Source organism: Cervus elaphus, chromosome 22, assembly GCF_910594005.1.
Source record: "Cervus elaphus chromosome 22, mCerEla1.1, whole genome shotgun sequence".
Taxonomy (NCBI): domain Eukaryota; kingdom Metazoa; phylum Chordata; class Mammalia; order Artiodactyla; family Cervidae; genus Cervus; species Cervus elaphus.
Window position 1 is genome coordinate 9,547,165 of NC_057836.1, and position 22,154 is coordinate 9,569,318.

The window sequence follows — 22,154 nt, forward strand, 5'->3', positions numbered from 1 at the left end:
CAGGCTGGTCAGTCACCCTCTCTGAGCCCCTGTAACCTCTTCTGTAAAGTCGAGGGGAGAGCTTCCTCTCATTATCTTTTCCAACTCAGAATGACTCTAAGGGTAACTAACGAGTACAGAGTGGACTTTTCAAGGACTGACTCATTAAATCCTCAGCTTCCAGAGAGCACAGTGAGAACAACACATAGATGAGGGAGGAGCTGAGGACTCAGAAAGGCAAAGTAACTTGCTCAAAAATTCCTACGTGGTAAAGCTGGGGTGTGAACCCATGCAGTCATACTTACCCACCAGGCCAGCATCCTCCCTGCGTAGCCTGGTGAGGGCTCAGTCACTGGGGCTGGACTGCCTATCTGAGTGGGACCCTGAGCACATTGCTTCTCTCTTCCGTGCCTCTGTCTCCCCATCTATAAAATGGGGAGGGGGGGGTGAGAGTAATCCTCCCTTCCACCTGGGACTGCAGGGAACTCTACTGAGGGCTCCAGGGGCCAGGCTCTGAGCTGCACACTCGGGTTTCAGTCCAGCCTTAACCCTCCCACGGTGCAGCCAAGGCAGCTGGAGAGAGAGATTGAGTCACTTGCTCCAAATGGTACACACTTGTGGAGCTGGACTTCAAATCCCGAAGCCCCAGCTTCAAAGTCCGTGCTATTAACGGCCCTGCTCCACCTCCTATGAGGCCCTCAGACTCCACGTTCAAAACCAAGTTCCAGACTGCAAATTGGCAGCCCCCCACAGTCTGCCTGACTCACCACCCTCCTTCAGGGGGCCTGAACCCCGCACCTCCTCTTTGACTCATCCCTTCCCAGCTAGTCCTCAGCATCGTGACTAATTGACCCCTGAATGGAAAAAACCATTCCAATCCCTCCCTTCCTCCTCAGTTCTGCTGCCCAGCTCAGTCCAGACCCCAAAGGTGAGGATGATGGATACCAAGGATGCCCATTCTAGAATGTAGACTTGCAACGGAGCTGGACCAGAATGCTCTTGGTCCCTCAGCTCACCCAGGCTGTGGGGCTACGAAGCCATGTGGAGGTGGGGTTTAGAGACAGCTGGGAAAGAGAGTTGTCTTTAGAGACAGTTGACATCACTCACCAACTTCAAGCCAGGTGAGGGGGCTTCAGAGAATGGGAGAGCATAGTGGCAGGTGTCCACTGGGTTTTGGGAGGTGGGTGACTGGGTGAGAGGCTGGCTGAGTCCCCTGTTTCCGCGAGGCAGGCAGAGGCTGAACTGCTTTGGGGACAGTCGGCAAACCCAGCACTTGGGGGCCAGGATGCAAGCATGTTTCCTGGAGTCCATGCTTGGAACTTCGCAGAAGGTGGCTGGTTTGAGGTCGTTGGATTAGGATCTGCCCCCAAGAGGATTGCGGATGGGGAGAAACAAGGAAGTGATACATGATCTTATCGGAAGACTTCATGTTGGGTGGGTGGACCTCAATGGTAGGTGCTGAAGAGGAGTTGTGCCAGCCAGGGAATGCTGTGCCCAGGTAGGAACTACAGGTGGGACATTCCTAGTGATAGGGGGATCTATGAAGAACCTACAAAAGTGTCCCTAATGAAAAAGCACCAGCTCCCAGGCGCTCATCTGACCCACCTAAAAACACTGATCTCTTGAGAACATCTGAACCAGACAAACCAGACTTGTTACCTCTATCTCCTCCCCACCCCAGTCTCCCACCCTGGAGAAACCAGAGGCAACTAGTGGGGGAAAGGGCAAGGGGAGATCAGACCAAATTGGGGTCTTAGAGCAGAGTCCCACCGTGCCTCCTTCCCCATTATATAGGTCTTTGAGTTTAAGGCAGACTTGAGCCGGGGAAGAGGAGAAGCTTTGGCTAGAGCTTAGAGCTTTGCCATTAGACTCGACTGTTTCAATATCTAAAAGTAGGATAAAGCCCCAAAGTGACTGAACAAGCTATGAGATATGCCCGAGGTATCATCCAGAGGTAGGGAAGTTTGGGTCAACAGAACAGGTTAACAGGGCAGCCACTGAGAGTAAAATTCTTTCTGCCTGCTTCCCTCTAAGCACAGCTCATTCTGTGTGTCCCTTCACTGCCTCAGCCTCTTAACAGGCCCCTTTACCTTCATCTCCTGTTCCCACCCTGGGCTTCCCAGATGATCTTATCAGTGGTAAGAATACTCAGTGGTAAAGAATATTCCTTCCAATGCAGGAGATGTGGGTTCAATCCCTGGATTGGGAAGATCCCCTGGAGAAGGAAATGGCCACCCACTCCAGTATTCTTGCCTGGGAAATTCCATGGACAGAGGTGCCTGGCAGACTACAGTCCATGGGGTAGCAAAAGAGTCAGACGTAACTCGTCTAAACAATAAAATACAGTACAATCCTACCATACCCTGACCCCATCCCAGTCTACCAGGCCTTCCCTGCTCATCCAGGGAGACAGTCTATCCTAGTGATCATGAGCTTGGATGTCTGAGTTAGGATCCTAGCTCCTTGACTTGGCAGCTGTGTGATCTGAAATAAGCTGCCTAACCTCTCTGGGCAGTATCACTGTCTGCCACGGGGGATCATAATAGCCACACGCCTGTTCCACCGAGGCTTTGTGAGGCTTTTAATGATTACTTATAAAGGCCTGAGGAACATTGTAAGAAGGATTCCAGTGTTAGAGATAAACATTGTTCTCAAATGCTTCCTCCTTGCTGTGCAATCTTGGCAAAGTCCCTTTTCTCCCTGTTTCTCAGTTTCCGAAAAATAAACTGTGCGTGGGTACCATTTGTTTGTGGCTGCAGCTAGTGCTGGTGGCCGACAAACTTCAGTGAGGAGAGAGATCCAAGCCTGGACCCACCCCACGGTGGGCCGAGGAGAGAGCCAGCAGGCTCTGCAGGCAGGATCAGGGAAGGGTCCATCCAGCAGGACTGCCCACTCTACCCTGGTCTCATGTCTTCTGCCTTCTCCTAGCCTCTGGGAGAGTCTCCCCAACCTGCCCCCGTCTTCCCCTAGGGATCACCTTGGGTACCCTGGGCTAGATCAGGAAACAGATGGCATTTGAGGAGTGGCTGCCAGGCATCCTTGGCTCCTCACTGGATACAAGTGAACAGCCATCCAGGTGAGGTCCCAGGTACTCACCCCCTTGGTCTTGAGCCCCATCACACACCTCCATCTGGCCCTGCAGTGTCCACCTGCCCCTGCCCCTCCTTCAGCAGCAGGCCTTTTGCCTTTTACCATCTCTGTAGGCAGCACAGAACTGCTCCTACCCATTTTACAGGCTAAGGAAAGAATGCTCTCTAAAACTCAGCTTCCATGAGCTATATCTACAGAGTTGGGGATCATCAGAAAAGTGCCCTTTTGGAACTTCGCTGGCAGTCCAGTGGTTAAGATTCCACACTTCCAATGCAGGGGGCGAGGGTTTGATCCCTGGTCAGGGAAACTAAGATCCCACGCACATGCCTTGCGGTGCCACCAAAAACAAAAAGGAAAACAGCCTTTTCTAGAAGAGCTGGAGTAACAGCCACCAGCCCTGAGGTTCCATCGTGCTTGGATGGAAATACACCCTGAACACGGGCAGGGAGCCAGTGACCCAGATATGAAGCAGACGTGGTAATAGACCTCAAGAAGTTCTTGAACTTGGGAATGCAAGTTACAGGTGAATGCAATGAAAACTGGTGCTGGGACCACTGGTGAGGGCCGGAGGGGTGCTGCAGTGGCTGATGGATTTAGGGGGGCTCCTGGGCTCTGCCTGGGAACTGCCTGGAGAAGAGGGTAGACGGGGATGGGACTAAGCTGAGGGCGGAAGGAAGCTCCCAGGACATACTGCTTCCTCACTGGGTGGGGCTGATCAACCCAGTGAGAACATGCGACATGGTTCAACTCCTAGATGGACACCCACTGATCAGGGGACCCTGGGGAAATGAATGAATCTCTCTGATTTCAACTTTCTTATTGTTAAATGGGGACGGTTACAGTATGGCGCTCCAAGGTTGCCAACGGTGAGGATCAGGCAGAATGAAAAGTGCAGGGGAGGAGGAACTGGGGGCATTTGGGATGCTGATGAAACAGGGAGAGCCCCGGCCCTTACGGCCTCAGAGAGAGGACGCAGCCTTATCAGGCAGCCACTCCTTCTGGTCCTTCTTGACTGGACCTGGACACAAGCTCACATGCTCCAGCCAACTCCCAGGCCCCCCACAAGGAGGACACCCGTTTCCTCCTTGATTCTCAGCTCCTCCCAAGCCGAGAACAGATGTCCTCGCTTCCTGCTTGAGCCTGAGAGGTGGGTTGGCTCCTTTTCCCGCTTCCAAGGAAGTAAACACCCTGGATGGAAATCTCTGGGCTTCCCCAGAGAGGAAAGCTCCCTCTTCCCTGGCTGCTGCCCCTCCTCTCTGGCCTGGATCCTTATCCCAGCACCTGATGCTCACACCTAAGCCTTTTGGGCCTTACCTGAGCCCTGCTTCTCCCTGGAAAGCCCTGTACTGGGGTGTGTTGATGAAACACATACATGAACCTCAGTCTGAAGGGCTCCCCAACCCTGCTTGGAAAGAGGGTGAGAGGGGAATGAAGAAAGGACAGAGAAACTATGGAGGAAGGCACTGTAGGCTCCTGGGGAGTCAAGGGAAAGAAGTAAAAAGGGAAATTAACATTTAATGAGCATCTAATATATGCTAGGAATAAATAAGGAAGAGGGTAGCATGTATTGGAGGGGCTTCCCAGGTGGCTCAGTGGTAAAAGAATCCACCTGCCAAGGCAGGAGATGTGGGTTTGATCTTTGATTCGGGGAGACCCCCTGAAGAAGGAAATGGCAACCCACTCCAGTATTCTTGCCTGGGAAATTCCGTGGACAGAGAAGCCTGGCGGACTACAGTCTATGGGGTCGCAGAGTCAGACACGACTGAGCATGCATGCAGCAGGTATCGGGCATCTACTGAGTGCCCTGGGAATACGAAGTAGCATAATAAGAACCAATCCCTGCCTCCGAGTCCCTGGGAGGTTTCACATGCAACACTTCATCTGGTCTTTTAATTCTTGTTATAATCCACAGCCCCATTTTATAGATGGGGAGACTGAGGCAGCTCTGGTCCAGGGACAGCCCATGCGTGAGTGGAGACAAGGCCCTTGGGATGGGGATGTCCAGAATGGGCGCAGGCAGCTCTGTTTGACCCCAGTCCCCACCTCTCCACCCTCCGGGGAAAGGAGGTGCTTTGGTTCACGAGCATAGCCCAGGTGGTGTTGTCTCCAGCCCCCGTGAGTTTGAGTATCCACAGGGGCTGGCCCTGGAGACACAGAGATGAGGGTGACACAGCCGGTTCCTGCCTTCGAGGGGTTCACAGTCTTTCGATAGACAGGTAAAGGGGGAGAGGCCGTAGTGGAGGGCAGCCCAGGGGTTGAGGAAGGCAGGGGGAGAGAGAGAGTCGTGTGTTATTCGGTGTCCACGGTACCAGCACTGAGGGAGTGTACTTTAGGGATAGTTCGGTTGACCAGCCAGCTGGATCCACCCAGGACTGAGAGGTTTCCTGGGACACAGGAACTGCAGTGCTGAAACTGGGTGAATCAGGTCACATTAAGCCCTGATTTCAAAGTCTGGTTCTGCCACAGGCCTGTAACAGAAACTAGCTGCCTGACTAGCGCCCACGCCCCTGTTCTTTTAGAAATGACTTTCTTATAGTCTGAAGTTCTCCCTCCACAATCCTACCTCCTCCCTCCCCGCCTGCAGATATGTCGTGCGTGGACTTTACTAGGCTGTGGAAGGAAAGAATATTCTCCAGCCCCTCCTCACTGCCGTTTACTCAGCAAGAGGTACTAACAGAAGGCAGGGGAATTTAGACTGGGTGGCAGAGGTAGGAGGCAGTGAGTTCTTCTTGGGGCCCTGAGACCAACTGTGATGGGGACTGTGGTTCATCCTACCAACCCCTACTTTTTTTTTTTTTTAGTTCTACCACTTTATTACTACCAACCCATCTCCTTCCACCCTTGTGCACACATGCTCAGTCATGTAACCCCATGGACTGCAGCCCGCCAGGCTCCTCTGTCCATGGACTTTTCCAGGCAAGAATACTGGAGTGGGTTGCCATTTCCTTCTCCACAACCCCTACTTCTAAATATACCCTCAGTAAGAGGGGCCCAGGGAACCTCAGAGGGGCTGCTCCCGGGCTGTGTATGGAGAAGTGAATGTTCATGGAGCAAGGGGTGGGACGTGGCAGCCATGAACAGCACCTTTAGGTGTGGTTTTTGTTGGTTGGTTGGTTAGAGCAGTTTTCAGTTCACAGTATATTGAGCAGAAGGTATAGAGGTTTCCCATATCCCCTCCCACCCCTACGTATGCATAACTTCCCCCATTATCCACATCCTACACCAGAGTGGGACATTTTTTATGACTGATGAACTGATTTTTATGACTGACTCTACATCATTATACCCAGTGTCCCTAGTTTACATTAGGGTTCCCTCTTTGGTGTTGTATATTCTGTGGGTTTCGATAAATGATACCATTACAGTATCATAGAGAGTAGTTTCACTGCCCTAAAAATCCTCTGTGCTCCTCCTATTCATCCTCCCCTCCCCCATAACCCCTGGCAACTCCTGATCTTTTCACCATCTCCATAGTTTTGCCTCTTCCAAAACGTCATACGGTGGAGTCATACAGTATGCTGCCTTGTCAGACTGACTTCTTTCACTTAGTAATATGCATTTAGGGTACCTCCTTGTTTTCTCATGATTTGACAGCTCCTGTCTTTTTATTGCTGAATAATATTCCACTGTCTGGATATATCTGTTTAGTTATTCATTCACTTACTGAAAGGCATCTTGGTTGCTTTCACGTCTTAGCGACCATGAACAGAGCTGTCGTAAATGTCCACGTGCAGGTTTCTGTGTGGACGTCACCCCACTTTTTGAGCCGAAGCCACCCTCTTCTGGAAAAGTACTCAATTGATGACTGGGCATGAAAAGTATACTGAGAACTGGGCATTTCTGCCCAATGCCAAACTTCCCTGATAGGCACTGCTGGCCCCAGGGTGCATGCGTGCTCAGTCCTGTCTGACTCCTGTGACTGCGTGGACTGTAGCCCACCAGGCTCCTCTGTCCATGGGATTCTCCAGGCAAGAATGCTGGAGTGGGTTGCCATTTCCTCCTCCAGGGAATCCTCCCAACCCAGGGATCAAACCATTGTCTCTGCACCAGCTGGTCGATTCTTTTACCGTTGAGCCACCAGGGAAGCCCATTGGCTCCAGAACACCCTGTTAAGAAGGCCAAGGCTTTGTCAGATCTGCATGGAGGTCTGAGGTTCAACCTGCCCAATTCTTCTTTCTCCTCTTTCTCTTTCACAAGCCTTAGTCTCCTATCAACCACTTGCATAGCTAATGCTATCTTGATGTCTGCTTCCTGAAGGACCCAACTAAGAGACTCTACCTCTAAAATCAACCCATGGTCCAACCAATTCTCTCCATTATCATGACCTCCAAACTGCTCAGTCCTCTCACCTGGATGGTGGCATGGCCCCTACCTGGTCTCCTTGTTTCCTCTCCTGTCCCTTAATGGCCCAGCTCCCACACAGCCACCATTGATCTTTTACAAACACAAACCACATGGTGTTGCTTCCTTGCTTAAAGCCCACCAATGGAGCGTAAAATCAAACCCATTCCCTCCCCTTGGCCCGTAAAGGCCCACATGACCTTGCCCTGCCTTCCCCTCCAGTTTCCTCTCTCCCCAGTGTTCACTCTGCTCCAGCCCCACTGGCCTTCTTTCTGTTCCTGGAATCTATCAAACTCATTTCTGCCTCAGGGCCTTTGCACTAGCTGTTCCCTCTGCCTAGAACACTCAGTCCTTCCCGAAGTTTCTCCATGGCTGGTTTCTCAGGTCATTCAAGTCTCAGCTAAATGCAGGCCTTTTCTGACAACCTTATAAGTAATGCCCATCTCCCAACACCCGTCCCACACTCCTCACACACCTCCTATAACTTTCTATCATGTTACTTTAAAAATTTCCTTATAGTTCTCATTACTGTTATAAATTAACTTGCTTATTTAATTATTCATTTATTTACTGCCTGCCTCCCCACTGGAATATAAAACTGTAATTTTATCCTGTTTCCAGCTCTCCCTGGTGCCTGGCACTATGCCTGGTCCAAGTTCAGTTCAGTTCAGTCTCTTAGCAGTGTTCAACTCTTTGCGACCCCATGGACTGCAGCATACCAGGCTTCCCTGTCCATCACCAACTCCCAGAGCTTGCTCAAATTCATGTCCATTGAGTCGGTGATGCCATCCCACCATCTCATCCTCTGTCGTCCCCTTCTCCTCCTGTCTTCAATCCTTCCCAGCATCAAGGTCTTTTCAAATAAATGAGTCAGTTCTTCCTATCAGCTGGCCAAAGTACTGGAGTTTCAACTTCAGCATCAGTCCTTCCAATAAATATTCAGGACTGATTTCCTTTAGGATGGACTGGTTGGATCTCCTTGCAGACCAAGGGATTCTCAAGAGTCTTCTGCAACACCACGGTTCAAAAGCATCATAAGGGTGGTGTTATCTGCATATCTGAGGTTATTGATATTTCTCCCAGAAATCTTGATTCCAGCTTGAGCTTCATCCAGCCTGGCATTTCACATGATGTACTCTGCATATAAGTTAAATAAGCAAGGTGACAATATACAGCCTTGACGTACTCCTTTCCCAAAGTGGAACCAGTCCTTTGTTCCATGTCCAGTTCTCACTGTTGCTTCTTGACCTGAATACAGATTTCTCAGGAGGCAGGTTAGGTGGCCTGGTATTTCCATCTTTTGAAGATTTTTCCAGTTTGTTGTGATCCACACAGTCAAAGGCTTTGGCGTAGTCAATAAAGCAGAAGTAGATGTTTTTCTGGAACTCTCTTGCTTTTTTGATGATCCAACAGATGTTGACAATTTGATCTCTTGTTCCTCTGCCTTTTCTAAATCCAGCTTGAACATCTGGAAGTTCTCAGTTCACGAACTGTTGGAGCCCAGCTTGGAGAATTTTGAGCATTACTTTGCTAGCGTGTGGGATGAGTGCAATTGTGCGATAGTTTGAACATTCTTTGGCACTACCTTTCTTTGGGACTGGAATGAAAACTGACCTTTTCCAGTCCTGTGGCCACTGCTGAGTTTTCCAAATTTGCTGGTATATTGAGTGCAGCACTTTAACAGCATCCAAAGTCGGTCTCAAAATATATATTTTGAATTAATGACTATATTTGTTTATTTAGGGCAGAATTCCCTTTCCCTAAGGATGTAATGAAAGTGAAGGAAATAAAAAAAGGAAAGAGAAGGAATAAAGAACCTCAGAGATGTGAGCTTTAGAAGGAAAATGTGAGGACTGTTGCAGTCTTATGAAAGTTCCCCTGAGAATCCTATTCTGGCCATCTCTTGAGGAATTCTGTTTTGGGATCAGGAGGGCCTCTCCCCAGAGCTCCAGGGAGATGGGTTTCAAGTCCTTTCTGTCCTAATTTCTCCCCTCTGCCTCCAGCAGCAGCCAGTGCTATCTGTGGGGGGGACGAGTACTGCAAACATTCACCAAGAAGCTACTCTGGATGTGGCCTCATGCTGGATGCTGGGGATAGAGATGAATCAAGGAAGAAGGAGGGGTGGCATTCCAGGCAGGGGACAACATGAGCAAAGAGAGAGACAGGAGACAGTCTGGTGTGTGGGGGAAGTCAGACGCAGCTTAATGCTGCTCCAAGCAGTGAAGATGGAAAATGGGGCTGGGAGGGGGAGCCCTGCCAAGTCTTGTAAACCAAGAAAAGCTAACATCATAAGGCCCAACATTTATTAAGGCTTTCCATGTACTACTACTATTCTCCCATTTTACAGATTATAGAACTGAGGCACAGAGAGGGTGCTGTCAGGCGCTGTCAAAGACCTGGTACTTTACCCTCTTTGCAAACTAGGTTACGCAGCTGGTAACAGGTAGAGGCAGGTTTGAACTAGGCCTTCTGGCTTCAGAATCCCTGCCCTTAACCACTAGGTACTAGTGCCTCTTAAGGAATTTGGACTTTCTTCCATAAAGGGATGGGGATGCACACATGCTCAGTCATTTCAGTTGTGTCTGACTCTTTATGACCACGTAGACTATAGCCCTCCAGGCTCCCCTGTCCCTGGGATTCTCCAGGTAAAAACACTGGAGTGGGTTTCCATTGCCTTTCTTCTCCAGGGGATCTTCTCGACCCAGGGATTGAGCCTGCATCTCCTGCATTGCAAGCAGATTCTTTTACCGCTGAGCCACCAGGGAAGCCCCAAAGGGATGGCAACGGGGAGCCACTAATAGGTTTGTAAGCAGGAGAGTGACATGTTCATATCATAGGTTTAAAAAGTCATTCTAGGGGATAAACAGATCACTTTGAGCAAAATTCAACTCCAGCCTCTGGACCCATGTATCCAACTATTCCATCACTCACGGAGCAGCTTACATAAAGGGGGCACCATTTGAAGCCCAAACCACAGAGGCCTCTGCTCCGGGCAGTAGGCCCCTCTCTTGGCCTTCTCTGCCCTTCCAAGATAGAATGTGAGTGCTTCTGTCTTCGTAGAACACAAGTAGATGTACCAGGAATCCCAATGCCTCACGTGCCTGCAGGACTTTGTGGCTCCCGATTGCCTGCCTGCCTTCACCTTCAGAGAGCCTGGCCCACCTCTCTGTTGGGGAGATGCTTCCTCCAAGCTGTGCTGCTTGGCAGGTTTCCAGGTCACTGCTCCAATGAGTATTAACTCACATCCATGCACATACAGCTCTGGGGGTTCATTGTGTACAGAGCTGGCATTTGATTTGCTCCTACTTTACAAGTCAGGTAACCCTCGACTCCCAGAGATCAGGTAAGCAGGACAGGCATGATCCTGAGGCTGGGGGTGGGGTGGAGTGTGTGAAATGTACCCAGAGAACCCCTGGGCAGGATCTCAGCGGCCACACAGGGCCTCCCAGGGCTGTTGATTCTGAGAAATGTTCTGGTCTCTCCCCACCACTTTGCTGAGACCACACTGCATCCCTGGTGGTCCAGAGCCCCACCGTGGGCCTTCCCTTCAAGTCAAGAATGCAGGCTTGGCAGGGAGACAGGCCTGGGTGCGGCCTTGGCTCAGGACTGAACTGGGTGTGGCCTTGGCACGTCCTCCCATGAACCACAGCCCCTCTCCTCTATCCCAGCCTTCTGAACATTCTCCAAGTCCTGGAAACCCACGCTGGCCAGGAAATGCCTCATGGAAAATTGGAGATGGAGCTGGATTCTGAAGGATGGTAGAATTTTTAAAAACATTTTTCATTGCGAGTTAATTTGCAACAAAATGTATATAGACATTTTCAACAGGAGAAAGTAAAAGTTTCCTGCATCACCCCAGCACCACAGCCCACTCCCATGTCCACTTGTTCTTTCCAGTGCTGGGTCCACCTGCCCACCTGGCTTTTGCCATGCTACTGTAGACTGCAGTGGGAGAGGGGTCTTCTCATAGACCCTTGATGTTCTGTGCTCCTGAAGATTCAGAGGGGGTGACTTCTGCTGCCTTCTGAAATCACTGGGGAAAAAAAATTTTTTTTTTTTTTGTATGGGGCTAAGAGGAGTCACCTCTGCTCTTTCAAGGGGTTGGGATGGGAAAGGACGGTTGGGTGGCCATAGTCTAAATAGAGGTTGGGTCAAAATCTCCAGTCCCCTCCCCCCTAACACTGGCCTCTTTCCTAGCTCTGCCTAGGCCCACCCCAGTTCCATTGCATAGTCTGGGTCCACTCAGATGCCTCCGAGCTCAAATGCTGCTGCAGCGCATACTAGCCGTGTGACCTTGGACAGCGACCTGACCCCTGTGGGTCTCATTCTCATTTGTACTGGGAACGTGTCCACGGTGAGGCTTAATTGTGATCAAGCCCCTGGCTCCCTCAGCACAGAGCCCGAAGTGGAGAAAAGCTCCTCGCAAGCTAGCAGACGGCCTGGTGGGTTCGGGGAGGGGGCCAGAAAGGCCGTGGTGGGGTGGGGCGGGGGTCGCCCAGGAGTCCCGCCGCCCGGCCACCGGGTCGCCGCCCTCTGCGAGACGACGGCGGCTGGCTGAGGCTCCCGGCACCGCCCCCGCCCCTCGCCGCATCCCGGGCGGCGCCCCCACTCGGCGCCCGGCACGGAAGGGGTGCGGGGCTGGGCCAGGGCCGGCCCAGGGGAGCCGGCGGGGCGGGGCCGCCGCGCCCCGCTCCCCCTCCCCGCCGCCCGCCGCCTTCTCCTCCTCGCGCCGCCGGGGCTCAGAACGGCGGCAGCAGCGGCCGCGGCCACAGCTCCGGCTCCGGCTCCTCCTGCGCTCGGGTCCCGCTCGGCCCCGCGCGCCCGGGCCCCGCGCCCCGACCCCGCCGCCGCGCCTGCCGGGGGGCCTCGGGCGCCCCCGCCGCCCGCCTCACGCTGAAGTTCCTGGCCGTGCTGCTGGCCGCGGGCATGCTGGCGTTCCTCGGTGCCGTCATCTGCATCATCGCCAGCGTGCCCCTGGCGGCCAGCCCCGCGCGGGCGCTGCCCGGCGGCGCCGACAACGCCTCGGCCGCCGCCGCGTCCCCGGGCCCGCAGCGCAGCCTGAGCGCGCTGCAGGGCGCGGGCGGCTCGGCCGGGCCCCCCGCGCTGCCCGGGGCGCCGGCGGCCAGCGCGCACCCGCTGCCGCCCGTACCGCTCTTCAGCCGCTTCCTGTGCACGCCGCTGGCGGCCGCCTGCCCGTCGGGGGCCGAGCCGGGGGACGCGGCGCCGGGCGAGCGCGAGGAGCTGCTGCTGCTGCAGAGCACCGCGGAGCAGCTGCGCCAGACGGCGCTGCAGCAGGAGGCGCGCATCCGCGCCGACCAGGACACCATCCGCGAGCTCACCGGCAAGCTGGGCCGCTGCGAGAGCGGCCTGCCGCGCGGCCTCCAGGAAGCCGGGCCCCGCCGCGACACCATGGCCGACGGGCCCTGGGACTCGCCCGCGCTCATCCTCGAGCTAGAAGACGCGGTGCGCGCCCTCCGGGACCGCATCGACCGCATCGAGGTGAGCGCCGCGCCGCGCGCCGTCGGGGACCCGGCCGGGGGTGGGAGGGGCCAAGCGCGGGAAGCGAGGGCATCCCCGGGTCCCGCGGCCACCGCCGGCTCAGGTACCCTGTGGTGGGGGTCGCCCTCGAGTCTCTGAGTCTTGGGTTTCCGTCTGTGCAAAGGGGATGGTTGGACCTTCCTCCCAGGGAAGAAGAGAGGAGTCAGGGAGGGCACACGGGCCGGAAATTCACCCTGACTGCGGCGCAGGGAGCACGCGGGAAAAGCTCGCTCCCGATCCTTTTCCCTCCAGGCACCCCTGTAAGCCTCAGTTTCTGAGTCTGTAAAATGGGTATAACGGTGCCCACTTGTAGTGTGGTTGATTAAAATGTAGATACGTGAAAATGCTCGGCACGTACCAGGACCTCTTTAAATGTCCGTTTCATTTCCTTCTTTCAGCCATCCCCAAAGCAGCACCAGCCACACACTCAGTCCCCCGTGGTCAGGAGATAGGAGGGCTGTCTGAGGGACTCGGGGTCCTCCTCTCCTGCGGAATGGCAGGGAACAGTGTCTCATAATCGGCTCCTTACCTTCTGCACCTCTAAGTCCCCCAACTGGGCTCGGACCATGGACATGGACAGCAGAAGCTCAGATGACGATAGACCTGCCAAGATGCCTAGAAGCCCGCAGCTCTGGGTTGAGGGCTGAGTGGAGAGTAGGTCCCATCTGGGTTTCTCCCCCTCCAGTCACCTTTTTCAGATGTTCCTGTCTCAGGCTTGGAGTCAGACACGAGGGGTCCAATAGGGGCAGTCCGCCCTTGGCTGTCCTGTGATCCTGGACCAGCCATTTCTCCTTTGAAGCTGCCAGACCCCTGCCTCCCTCTGAGAACCTATTTGGAACCACCTGGAGGGGGAGCTGGACAAATGAGTCAGGACAGACATCCAGGAGACCCTGACCACTTCCAGCATCCATGACTTCCAGACTGCTGAGAAGGGGGTTCACAGCAGAATGGGATCCATGGAAGGAGGGGCAGAATGAGGCCCAAGCACCGGCTGCCCCCTTTATTACCTCCCCCTAAACCGAGTGCAGCTGGTGAAGCGGGGAGAGTGGCTGGAAGAAAGGAAAGGCAGGGACTCTTCCCTCTCCATGGCTCTCAGTGAAGTCCCTGGAGGAGCAGCACAGGGGATGCTGTGTGGAAGCCTGGCCTTCCCCGTGGCCCAGTGGCCCTCCAAAAAGCCTGTGATGGTGCCTGCACCCACCCCGCAGGGTGTCCGCGCACAGCCAGGCAGCTATCACAGCCAACCCCAAACCTGGGGTTCAGAGACCTCCTCACACAGAGGACCTCCTCTAACAGGCCTCTCACAGAGGTCTCAATTTGAGTGCTGTTTTTATCATTAAGTTCTAATATTACTAATTTTTTTTAAATAGCCAAAATATAAAATGAGAACAAATCCTCCATTTAGGAAATAGATTGTATTAATGTTAAAAAAAAAAAAATCTGGTCTTCAATCAATTTCCTCTTGCCTGCCCTAGCCCCTGCCCCTACACCCAGATGGCTCCCGTGGTTCCTCCCACTTCTGGGGCTGGCAGGGCTTGGCTTGCTCTGGACCTGTTCCCCCAGCATCTGTGCATTTGGCAGGGTGGGCTCCACTCCAGTTAGCCCGCTGAGACTGGGGGGATCCTAGTGGCTGGGATTCAGCACCAGGTCAGCTTCCTGGCTGGAAGAAGTCCTGCTTCCCTGTACACACTCCTGCTTTCTGAGTGCAGGGGACATGGAGGGGCTGCCTGCCCGCCAGGACTGCCTTCTGAGCCTGACAGCGGTCAGAGCCAGTCTCTTTGGGGTGTTTGACAGTGGCTGGGACTTGGAGCCCAGTGGACTCGGGATCAGACTACTGGTCTCAGCTCATGCACCTTTCAGCCACTGACTAGCTTCCCTCTTCCCGTCTCAAAAACCTTCCCTTCTCCAAAAACTTCAAAAGGATACCCTTCAGGGTCTACTTTATCACCACTAATCTCTCTCCTACCTTGATTCACCAGAAGTACTCATGGTGTTGAGTTGATAAATTGAACAGGAACATTTCAGTCCTTCTCTTGCTGGACCCCTCTCTGCCATCTGACCCCAGAGATCATTCCCTCCTACAAATCTCCATGCCCTGGGCTTCTAGGTGCCTCTCACCCACCCGTCCTCCCTCCCTGCTTCTCTGTCCCCTCTTGGGTCCTCCTCCTTTAACATGTGCACCCTTCCTGGCCCTCCTCTCGCTCTCCCTGGCAGAACTCAACCACACCCTGAAGCTTCCAACACCATTCCACCATAGTGCCCCCAAACCAGCTTCGTCCCCAGCCCAGGTTTCTCTCCAAGCTTCAGACCAGTAGATCCACTGCTTCTTGAGCACCTCCCCTGGGCATCCCACCAGCCCCCTGCCTTCATCATGTCCCAACCTGAACTCAGGTCCTCTGCCAACCTGCTTCTCAGGTGTACCCTGGGAAGCCCTGCTCAGCTCCTGTCTCTCCCTCCTCCTCCCCGTCAGCTTCATTTCTCTGTGGGTGCTTGCAGCAGCCTCCTTGCTGGTTTCCCACCTGATCAGGCACACCCCTCCATCCATCCTCCTCCAGGCCACCCCAGGGATCTTCCTTAAGCCCACCATTGGGCTCCCCTGTGATAGCCGACTCCAGCCTGCTCCCAGGCTGCCATTTCATTTCCAGCATGTTTCCCAGTTCCTCCTTCTTCTGCCTAGATTACCCCCAGCTTATCTATACTCATCATTTAAGTCTGCTCTGCTCTGAGGACACCTCCTCCCAGAGGTCCTCCCTGATTACACTCTGTCCCTTTCCTGTCCCCACCCCTGCACATCTCAGCACACCCCTGCTCCTCTCCACCTCTTTGCATCACCCCCTTCCCCACCCCACTGGACTGACTACTAAAAGGGAGGAAAGGTCTCTCTGGCCCACCCTCTCCCTGCAGAGCTCAAGTTGGAGTCACATTTGAGGGCTTAGGAAAAATCGCTTGTCTTATGTTTTTATCTTTGTTGTTGTTAACTGAAAAAATGTCAAAAGATTGGGGAGGGGAATTTACATTTAGTTCCACCATTTTATTTGTTTCTGAAGCCCTTCCCCTTTTGGTCCTTTATCAGAATGTGGACATTGTTCCCGAGTTGCTGGGGTTGCTAGTAATTACCATTTTAATGATGGTTATAAGATCCTGGATCCATCTCAGCCTTCTCCATCCATCAGTCCTTTGGCTGTCTCCTGTTGCTGGAGATGTAGGTTGTTTCTAATTATTTTTTCTTCTGGATGCTCATTGCAGGATCGATTTCATGCAGATAGTTGTTTTTTGTTTTTTTCTTTTTAAGTCAATTGAGTTATTTCTTTAGGCTGAATTCCCAGGAGTGATATTACTGGGTCAGATGATATTGACTTTTATGGCTGTGGCCAAAAACCACTTTCCAAAAGGACCATTTATGTGGCAACCAGCCATGTATGCATGTTACAGTGTTCTGGTTTTGCACTAATTTATGTGTAAAATGGAATTTCTAAATTGATTTAAGTAGCAATTCTTTGACATAAACCACATTCTTAATCCTACGTGGCAAGCTAGTGGCCTCTCCTCATCTTGGGGTGGAAGTGATGAAAAGGAGCACCTTGATGATAGTCACAGAGGTTCCTGGAATATTATAACGATTATAGCTCACATTTACTGAGAGCTTATCATGTGTCAGGTGCTGTGCATTATCTCATTTAATCCTGATAAAATTTCCATGAGGGAGGTACGATTCTATCCCCCTTTAACAAATGAAGAAACCAAGGTTCAGAGAGGTTAAGAAATTGGCACAAGGGGGCACAGCATTGGAGCCTGGATTTGCCTCTGTCAGTGTCTGGCTCCAGAGTCCTTGTTCTTCATCATTAACTCTAGGTTCATCTGAAGGATCAGGCCTCACCTTCCTTTAAGAGAGTGAGGAAGACAGGTGAGGAAAGTGCCTCTTGTGTAGTAGCCTGGACCATTTCTGAATCAGAGCATCTACAGCAAGAGTGATGAGGACCAGTCCTCAAAGGTTTGTCTTGCTGGCTGGCAAGGTAGTCAGGAGGCTGAAAGCAATAAATAATAACAAGTAAGATGTATTAGGCACTTAGTGCATATTAGCTAATTCAGTCTTCAGCCCTATGAAGCAGCCTGTACACGTTCCCATCTTACAGATGAAGAAATGGAGGCTCATAGACTCTGGAGAAACCAGAGCCAGCTACATCACCACCTGCCCTCCCTACCCCCAGCTTCCATCTCCCCTCCGTAAAATGATACAGTGGGTAGAGGCTCCCTAACCACCTTGCAGCTCTAAATATCTCTGAAATGGGAGGACTGTATGGCATAAAGTTGAGTTCTTCTTGCTTGTGACTTTAATTGCTTTCTCTGGGCCTCAGTCTTCTCATCTGTAAAATGGGTAGAAGGAGGGGCTGGGTGTGGTTCAGGCCCTTTGGGCTTCAGATTCTGAATTCTTGGGCAGATGTTTCCTGACTAGGAATTGTCATCTGTGCCCTTGAGGCCTCTCCTCCCTGGCAGGACTCCCCCTGGGAAAGAAGACCCCTCCTGTCTGTTCCAAGCCTGGTAGGAGCCACTTGGGCAGAAGACAGGGATGGGCTTACATGTGACCCTTTTTTTAAAAGGTATATCTTACATTCAAGATATTTAAGAGCTCACATATCATACTTTAAAAAGACACAAATCTTTTTTAAGGTATTTATTTTTAATTGGAGGATAATTGCTTTACCATATTGTGTTGGTCTCTGCCGTACTCAACATGAATCAGCCATAGGTGTACGTATGTCCCCTCCCTCTTGAACTTCCCTCCCGCCTTCCACCCCACCCCACCCCTCTAGGTTGTCACAGAGCACCAGCTTGAGCTCCTGAGTCATACACTAAACCCCCACGGACTGCCCATTTTACATGTGATAACGTATGTATTTCCATGCTCCTCTCTCAGTTCGTCCCACCCTCTCCTTCCCCCACAGTGTCCACAAGTCAGTTCTCTATGTCTGTGAAAAAGACACAGATCTTAAATGTGCAGCTGCATGAAAATACACGGGCACACCCATGAAAGCACCATCCAAATAAGAATCAGGACTTTTCCAGCACCCCAGAAGGCTCCTTTGTGACCCCAAAATCCCTGCTTCCCCAGAGGTACCACTATTCCAGTTTTCATCGCTGCAGGCCAGTCTTCTCTGTGTTTGAACTTCCCTCAGGTCAACTCAGACGAGCTGCACCCCTCATGTCTGGTGTCCTCACTGCACGTTGACCTTCAGTCATGGCATGTGTGTGTTAGAGGTTTACTTTTCACCGATGTGTAGTGTTTCAGTGTGGGAAACACCTTATTTACCCATTCTCCGATGGACGGACGTTTGGGTTGTTTCTGGCTTGGGATTATTACAAATCAAGCTGCCCTGAGTGTCCTTGTGATATCCCTGGCTGGCTAAAAGTCCTCATTTCTCCTGGATGTATCCCCATGAGTGGTTGCTTGGGTTCCAGGAGAGGCATATATTTAGTGCTAGGAGGCTCTGGCAAACGCTTTTCCAAAGTGGCAGTAAGCGTTCGCACACCCACCTGGTGTGAAACTTGTCAACCTTGCTGTGGTCATTTTAAAGACACTCCCCATTCTGGTGGGTGTGTGGTGGACTCATCGTGGCTTCAATTTGTATTTCTCTGATGACTCATGATGTTGAGCACCTTTTCTTATGTTTATTGGCCATTTTGTAAAGTCCTTGCCTGTGGGAGGTGGACCGAGGTCAGGGGCTGGTGCACCCCATCCCCCGAGTGATAAGGCCATTGGGCTTCCCCAGGACAGTCAGACACTTGATCCCCGCAGAACTTGAGACAGGGATCGAGGCAGCCAACCTGAAGTGGAAGCTCTTAGGTGCCCCCGCCCACCTCGCATTTGACTCCAGGGGAAGCTGAGGCTCAGGGAGCCTGAGTGACTTGCCCAAGGCCACACAGCATGTGGAATGCTGAGCCAAGATGACAGCCAGGATTTTCTGTGAAAATGGGCTGAGGGTGGGGTCCTTGGTCTCTGCTGCAGATTTTGGGCCAGGGCCCAGAAGGTATGTGGGCAGGCAGGGCCAGGAAGGGATTCTGTGGCAGCTTGATGGGGAGTATGTGAAGGGAGAGGAAAGGGGGCCTGGGGATGGCGTGTCTAGTCGCTTGCTCTGAGGCTCAGAGCCCGGGAGGGTGTATGGACAGACCCTCACGGAGCCAATCCCCCTTCTCCCAACCTCCCCTCCTGCTTGCTGACTGCTGTCTCTTGGCACCCTCAGTGTACAGAGGTCCATTTGTCTGTTTTCCATTCCAACTGCAAAGTGGCAGTGGGAACCAGGACCAAGATTGGTCTGGCCTCTGCCACCTGCTCTCCTGCCCCTCCCCTGCTGGGGTGAGATGGAGACAGAGAAGCCTGCCAGGCAGGCTCCTGGGGAGGAAGGGGGAGCAGGACAGCCCCTCTGAAAGAGCTTCCCTCGACTCACCCCACCCTCTCTGCCAGCCTGTTCTGAGAGCCTTACAATTTAGTCCCACAAGAACCATGGGGCTGTTACTCTCCCCATTTCACAGATGATGAAACCGAGGCTCAGAGAGGTTAAGAACCTTGGCCAGGTCACTCAGCTGGGATTTCAGTCCTAAGCAGTCTGGCTCCCTGGCCCACATCCCACCCAGTTACTACTCACTATGCTCTCCTTGGTGGCTCAGATGGTAAAGAATCTGCCTGCAGTGTGGGAGACTTGGGTTCGATCCCTGGGTTGGGAAGATCCCTTGGAGAAGGAAGTGGCAACCCACTCCAGTATTCTTGCCTGGAGAATCCCATGGACAGAGGAGCCTGCCAGCCTCAGTCCATGTGATCGCATAGAGTCGGACATGACTAAACAGCTAACACTTTTTTCACTTTCATGCTCTCCTGCCTCTCAATAATAGTAAGTAATAATAATGGTTATGACTCCCTATCAGCCATTTTTATATGCCAGGCTTTATGTATTTTTTCATTTTTGTCATTACATATATCCTAAGATGTAGATATTATTATTCCCATTTTACAGTTGAGGAAACTGAGGGTCAGAGGAGTTGAATAGCTTGCCCAGGGTCACACATCTAGTAAGTGGGGAGCCTTTTCACAGTCAAGGCTCCACCCTCTGCACAGTTCCCCTCCGCGCAGACAGCACAGGGCCCAGCTCCAGGGGCAGTAGGGCAGAGAGCAGGCTTGGTGGCTGTGGTGTGGGTCAGGCCACCTATCTCCCATGTTGTCTCATCCCCTAAGTCCTGTGTGAGTCTGCCCCAGCTCACACCCAGGCTCCATCAGCCCAGTGACCTTGTTACGGAAAGCCTCCCTGCCTCAGTTTCCTGAGAGTCATGCTGGTACCTGTGCATTGTGTTGCCCCAGCACATAGTGACAAATGAATGAATGAATGAATGGAGTGAGGACTTGCAGTCCCTCCAGAGATACCCTTGTTCCCTCTCCCTTTGGAGCATCATGGCTAAGGCGTCAGGGAAGCTGCCATCTGGTGAGGGTGAGGAGGTACTGGCCAGAGGAGGTGGAATGGGGGTGGGAAGAGTGTTCTTGGCAGAAGGAACAGCATGTGCGGAGGCCCAGCAGTGAGAGGGAGTTGGGGACAGGTGGGCCTTTTAGTTGGAATGAAGGGTAGCCTCTTGGGGTGTGTAGTAAGGGCTGAGAGTAGAGGGGCAGGGTATTGATGGTGGGAGAGGAGGGCTACTGAAGGGTGTAAGCAGCGTGGTTGGATCTGCATTGAGCTGCCTGCCTCTCTGGCTGCTGTGTGGAGAAAGGCCAGAGTAGGAGCCTGGGGATGGTGGTCTGGGCTGGGGTTAAGATTTAGAGCTAGATTCTACCCTCAAGACTCTGCTTTTGGATCTTTCCCCCCATTTTTTAAAAGAAAATTACTGGGGACTTCTCTGGCCAGTCCAGTGGTTGAGAATCTGCCTTCCAAGGCAGGGGGTGTGGCTTCAATCCCTGGTTGGGGAATTAAGATACAACCACGGCATACACAGCACAGCCAAAACAACTTTTTAAAACAAGACATATGCAAAAGTGTAAAGACTACCATCCAAGTCCCCACTGACGCTTAAGACCCAGGACAGTTGCAACTGACTGATGTCCCTGAGGGCCTCCCCTGTCCCAGCCCCAAGAGAGGGTCACCGCTGTCCTGAACTTGTATTTATCACTCCATGCATTTCTTTATGCTTTTATAAAATACATGATCTAGCTTTGAATCTTTGCACTTTTGTATAAATGATATCCAACTGTTCTTCTGTAACTTGCTTTTTTTCTCAATATAATGATTAAACAAAAACATTTATGGTTGGAGATGGAGGAGGATGGGCTCCTTCAAAGATGTTTAAGGAGTGTTAGTAATAATCATAACAATAGCTGACACATAGCCCGTCATTTGCCAACTCGAAGGGCATTATATCTGTTAACATTTCTCACTGCAGGCTATGAGCTATTATTTTTGTACCCTTTTTGCTGATGAGGAAACTGAGGCAGGGAGGCTTTCCGTAACAAGGTCACTGGGCTGATGGAGCCTGGGTGTGAGCTGGGGCAGACTCACACAGGGCTTAGGGGATGAGCCAATGTAGGAGATAGGTGGCCTGACCCACACCACAGCCACCAAGCCTGCTCTCTGCCCTACTGCCCCTGGAGCTGGGCCCTGTGCTGTCTGCGCGGAGGGGAACTGTGCAGAGGGTGGAGCCTTGACTGTGAAAACCAGCACCTTCCCTCTGCCCCTCATGGGAAAGGAGCAGACCCCACATGGGGACAAGGTGGCAAGGTCTTCCCCACTCCCTCCCAGCCCCAGAGCTCCCCCACTTAGGCAGGTCCCTCTGTCCGAGCCCCTCTGTGAAGCTGCCCCACCCCAGGGTCTGACACCACCTGCCAGATCGTCCCAGCCTTCTCACGGCCACTGAAACCTCTTCTGCCGGCCCTTGAGGCGGGCAGGACAGCTGGCACTGTACCCATTTGGCAGATCGACAAACTGAGACGCAGACTGTCAGGGCAAGACTGAAGAAGAAGAGGTTCTGGAGTCAGAAGGGGCTGAACTGGGGTCCTGGCTCTGCAACTTGGCAGTGTGTGACCTCAGGCAGATGACTTCACCTCTCTGAGCCTCTGCTCTCTCATCTGAAAAGCAGAGCTCCTTAATTCCCCAGATAGTTGAGAGGGCTGGTGGAATGTTTGCAGGGTACTTCCGGAGTGCAGGACTTGGCACGCGGTGCGCGGCAGCGAGGACAGC

The 22,154-nt window shown here is 52.6% G+C and overlaps 1 protein-coding gene across 1 annotated transcript in view; it reads left to right on the plus strand.

Annotated features, from left to right (window-relative positions):
* Positions 1–22,154, plus strand: part of NPTXR (neuronal pentraxin receptor) — a 42,307-nt gene that overhangs the window by 8,211 nt on the left and 11,942 nt on the right. The window contains exon 2 of the mRNA XM_043880786.1: positions 11,910–12,909. Within this exon, the coding sequence (XP_043736721.1) occupies positions 11,910–12,909 (1,000 nt within the window). The remainder of the gene's footprint in view (positions 1–11,909; positions 12,910–22,154) is intronic.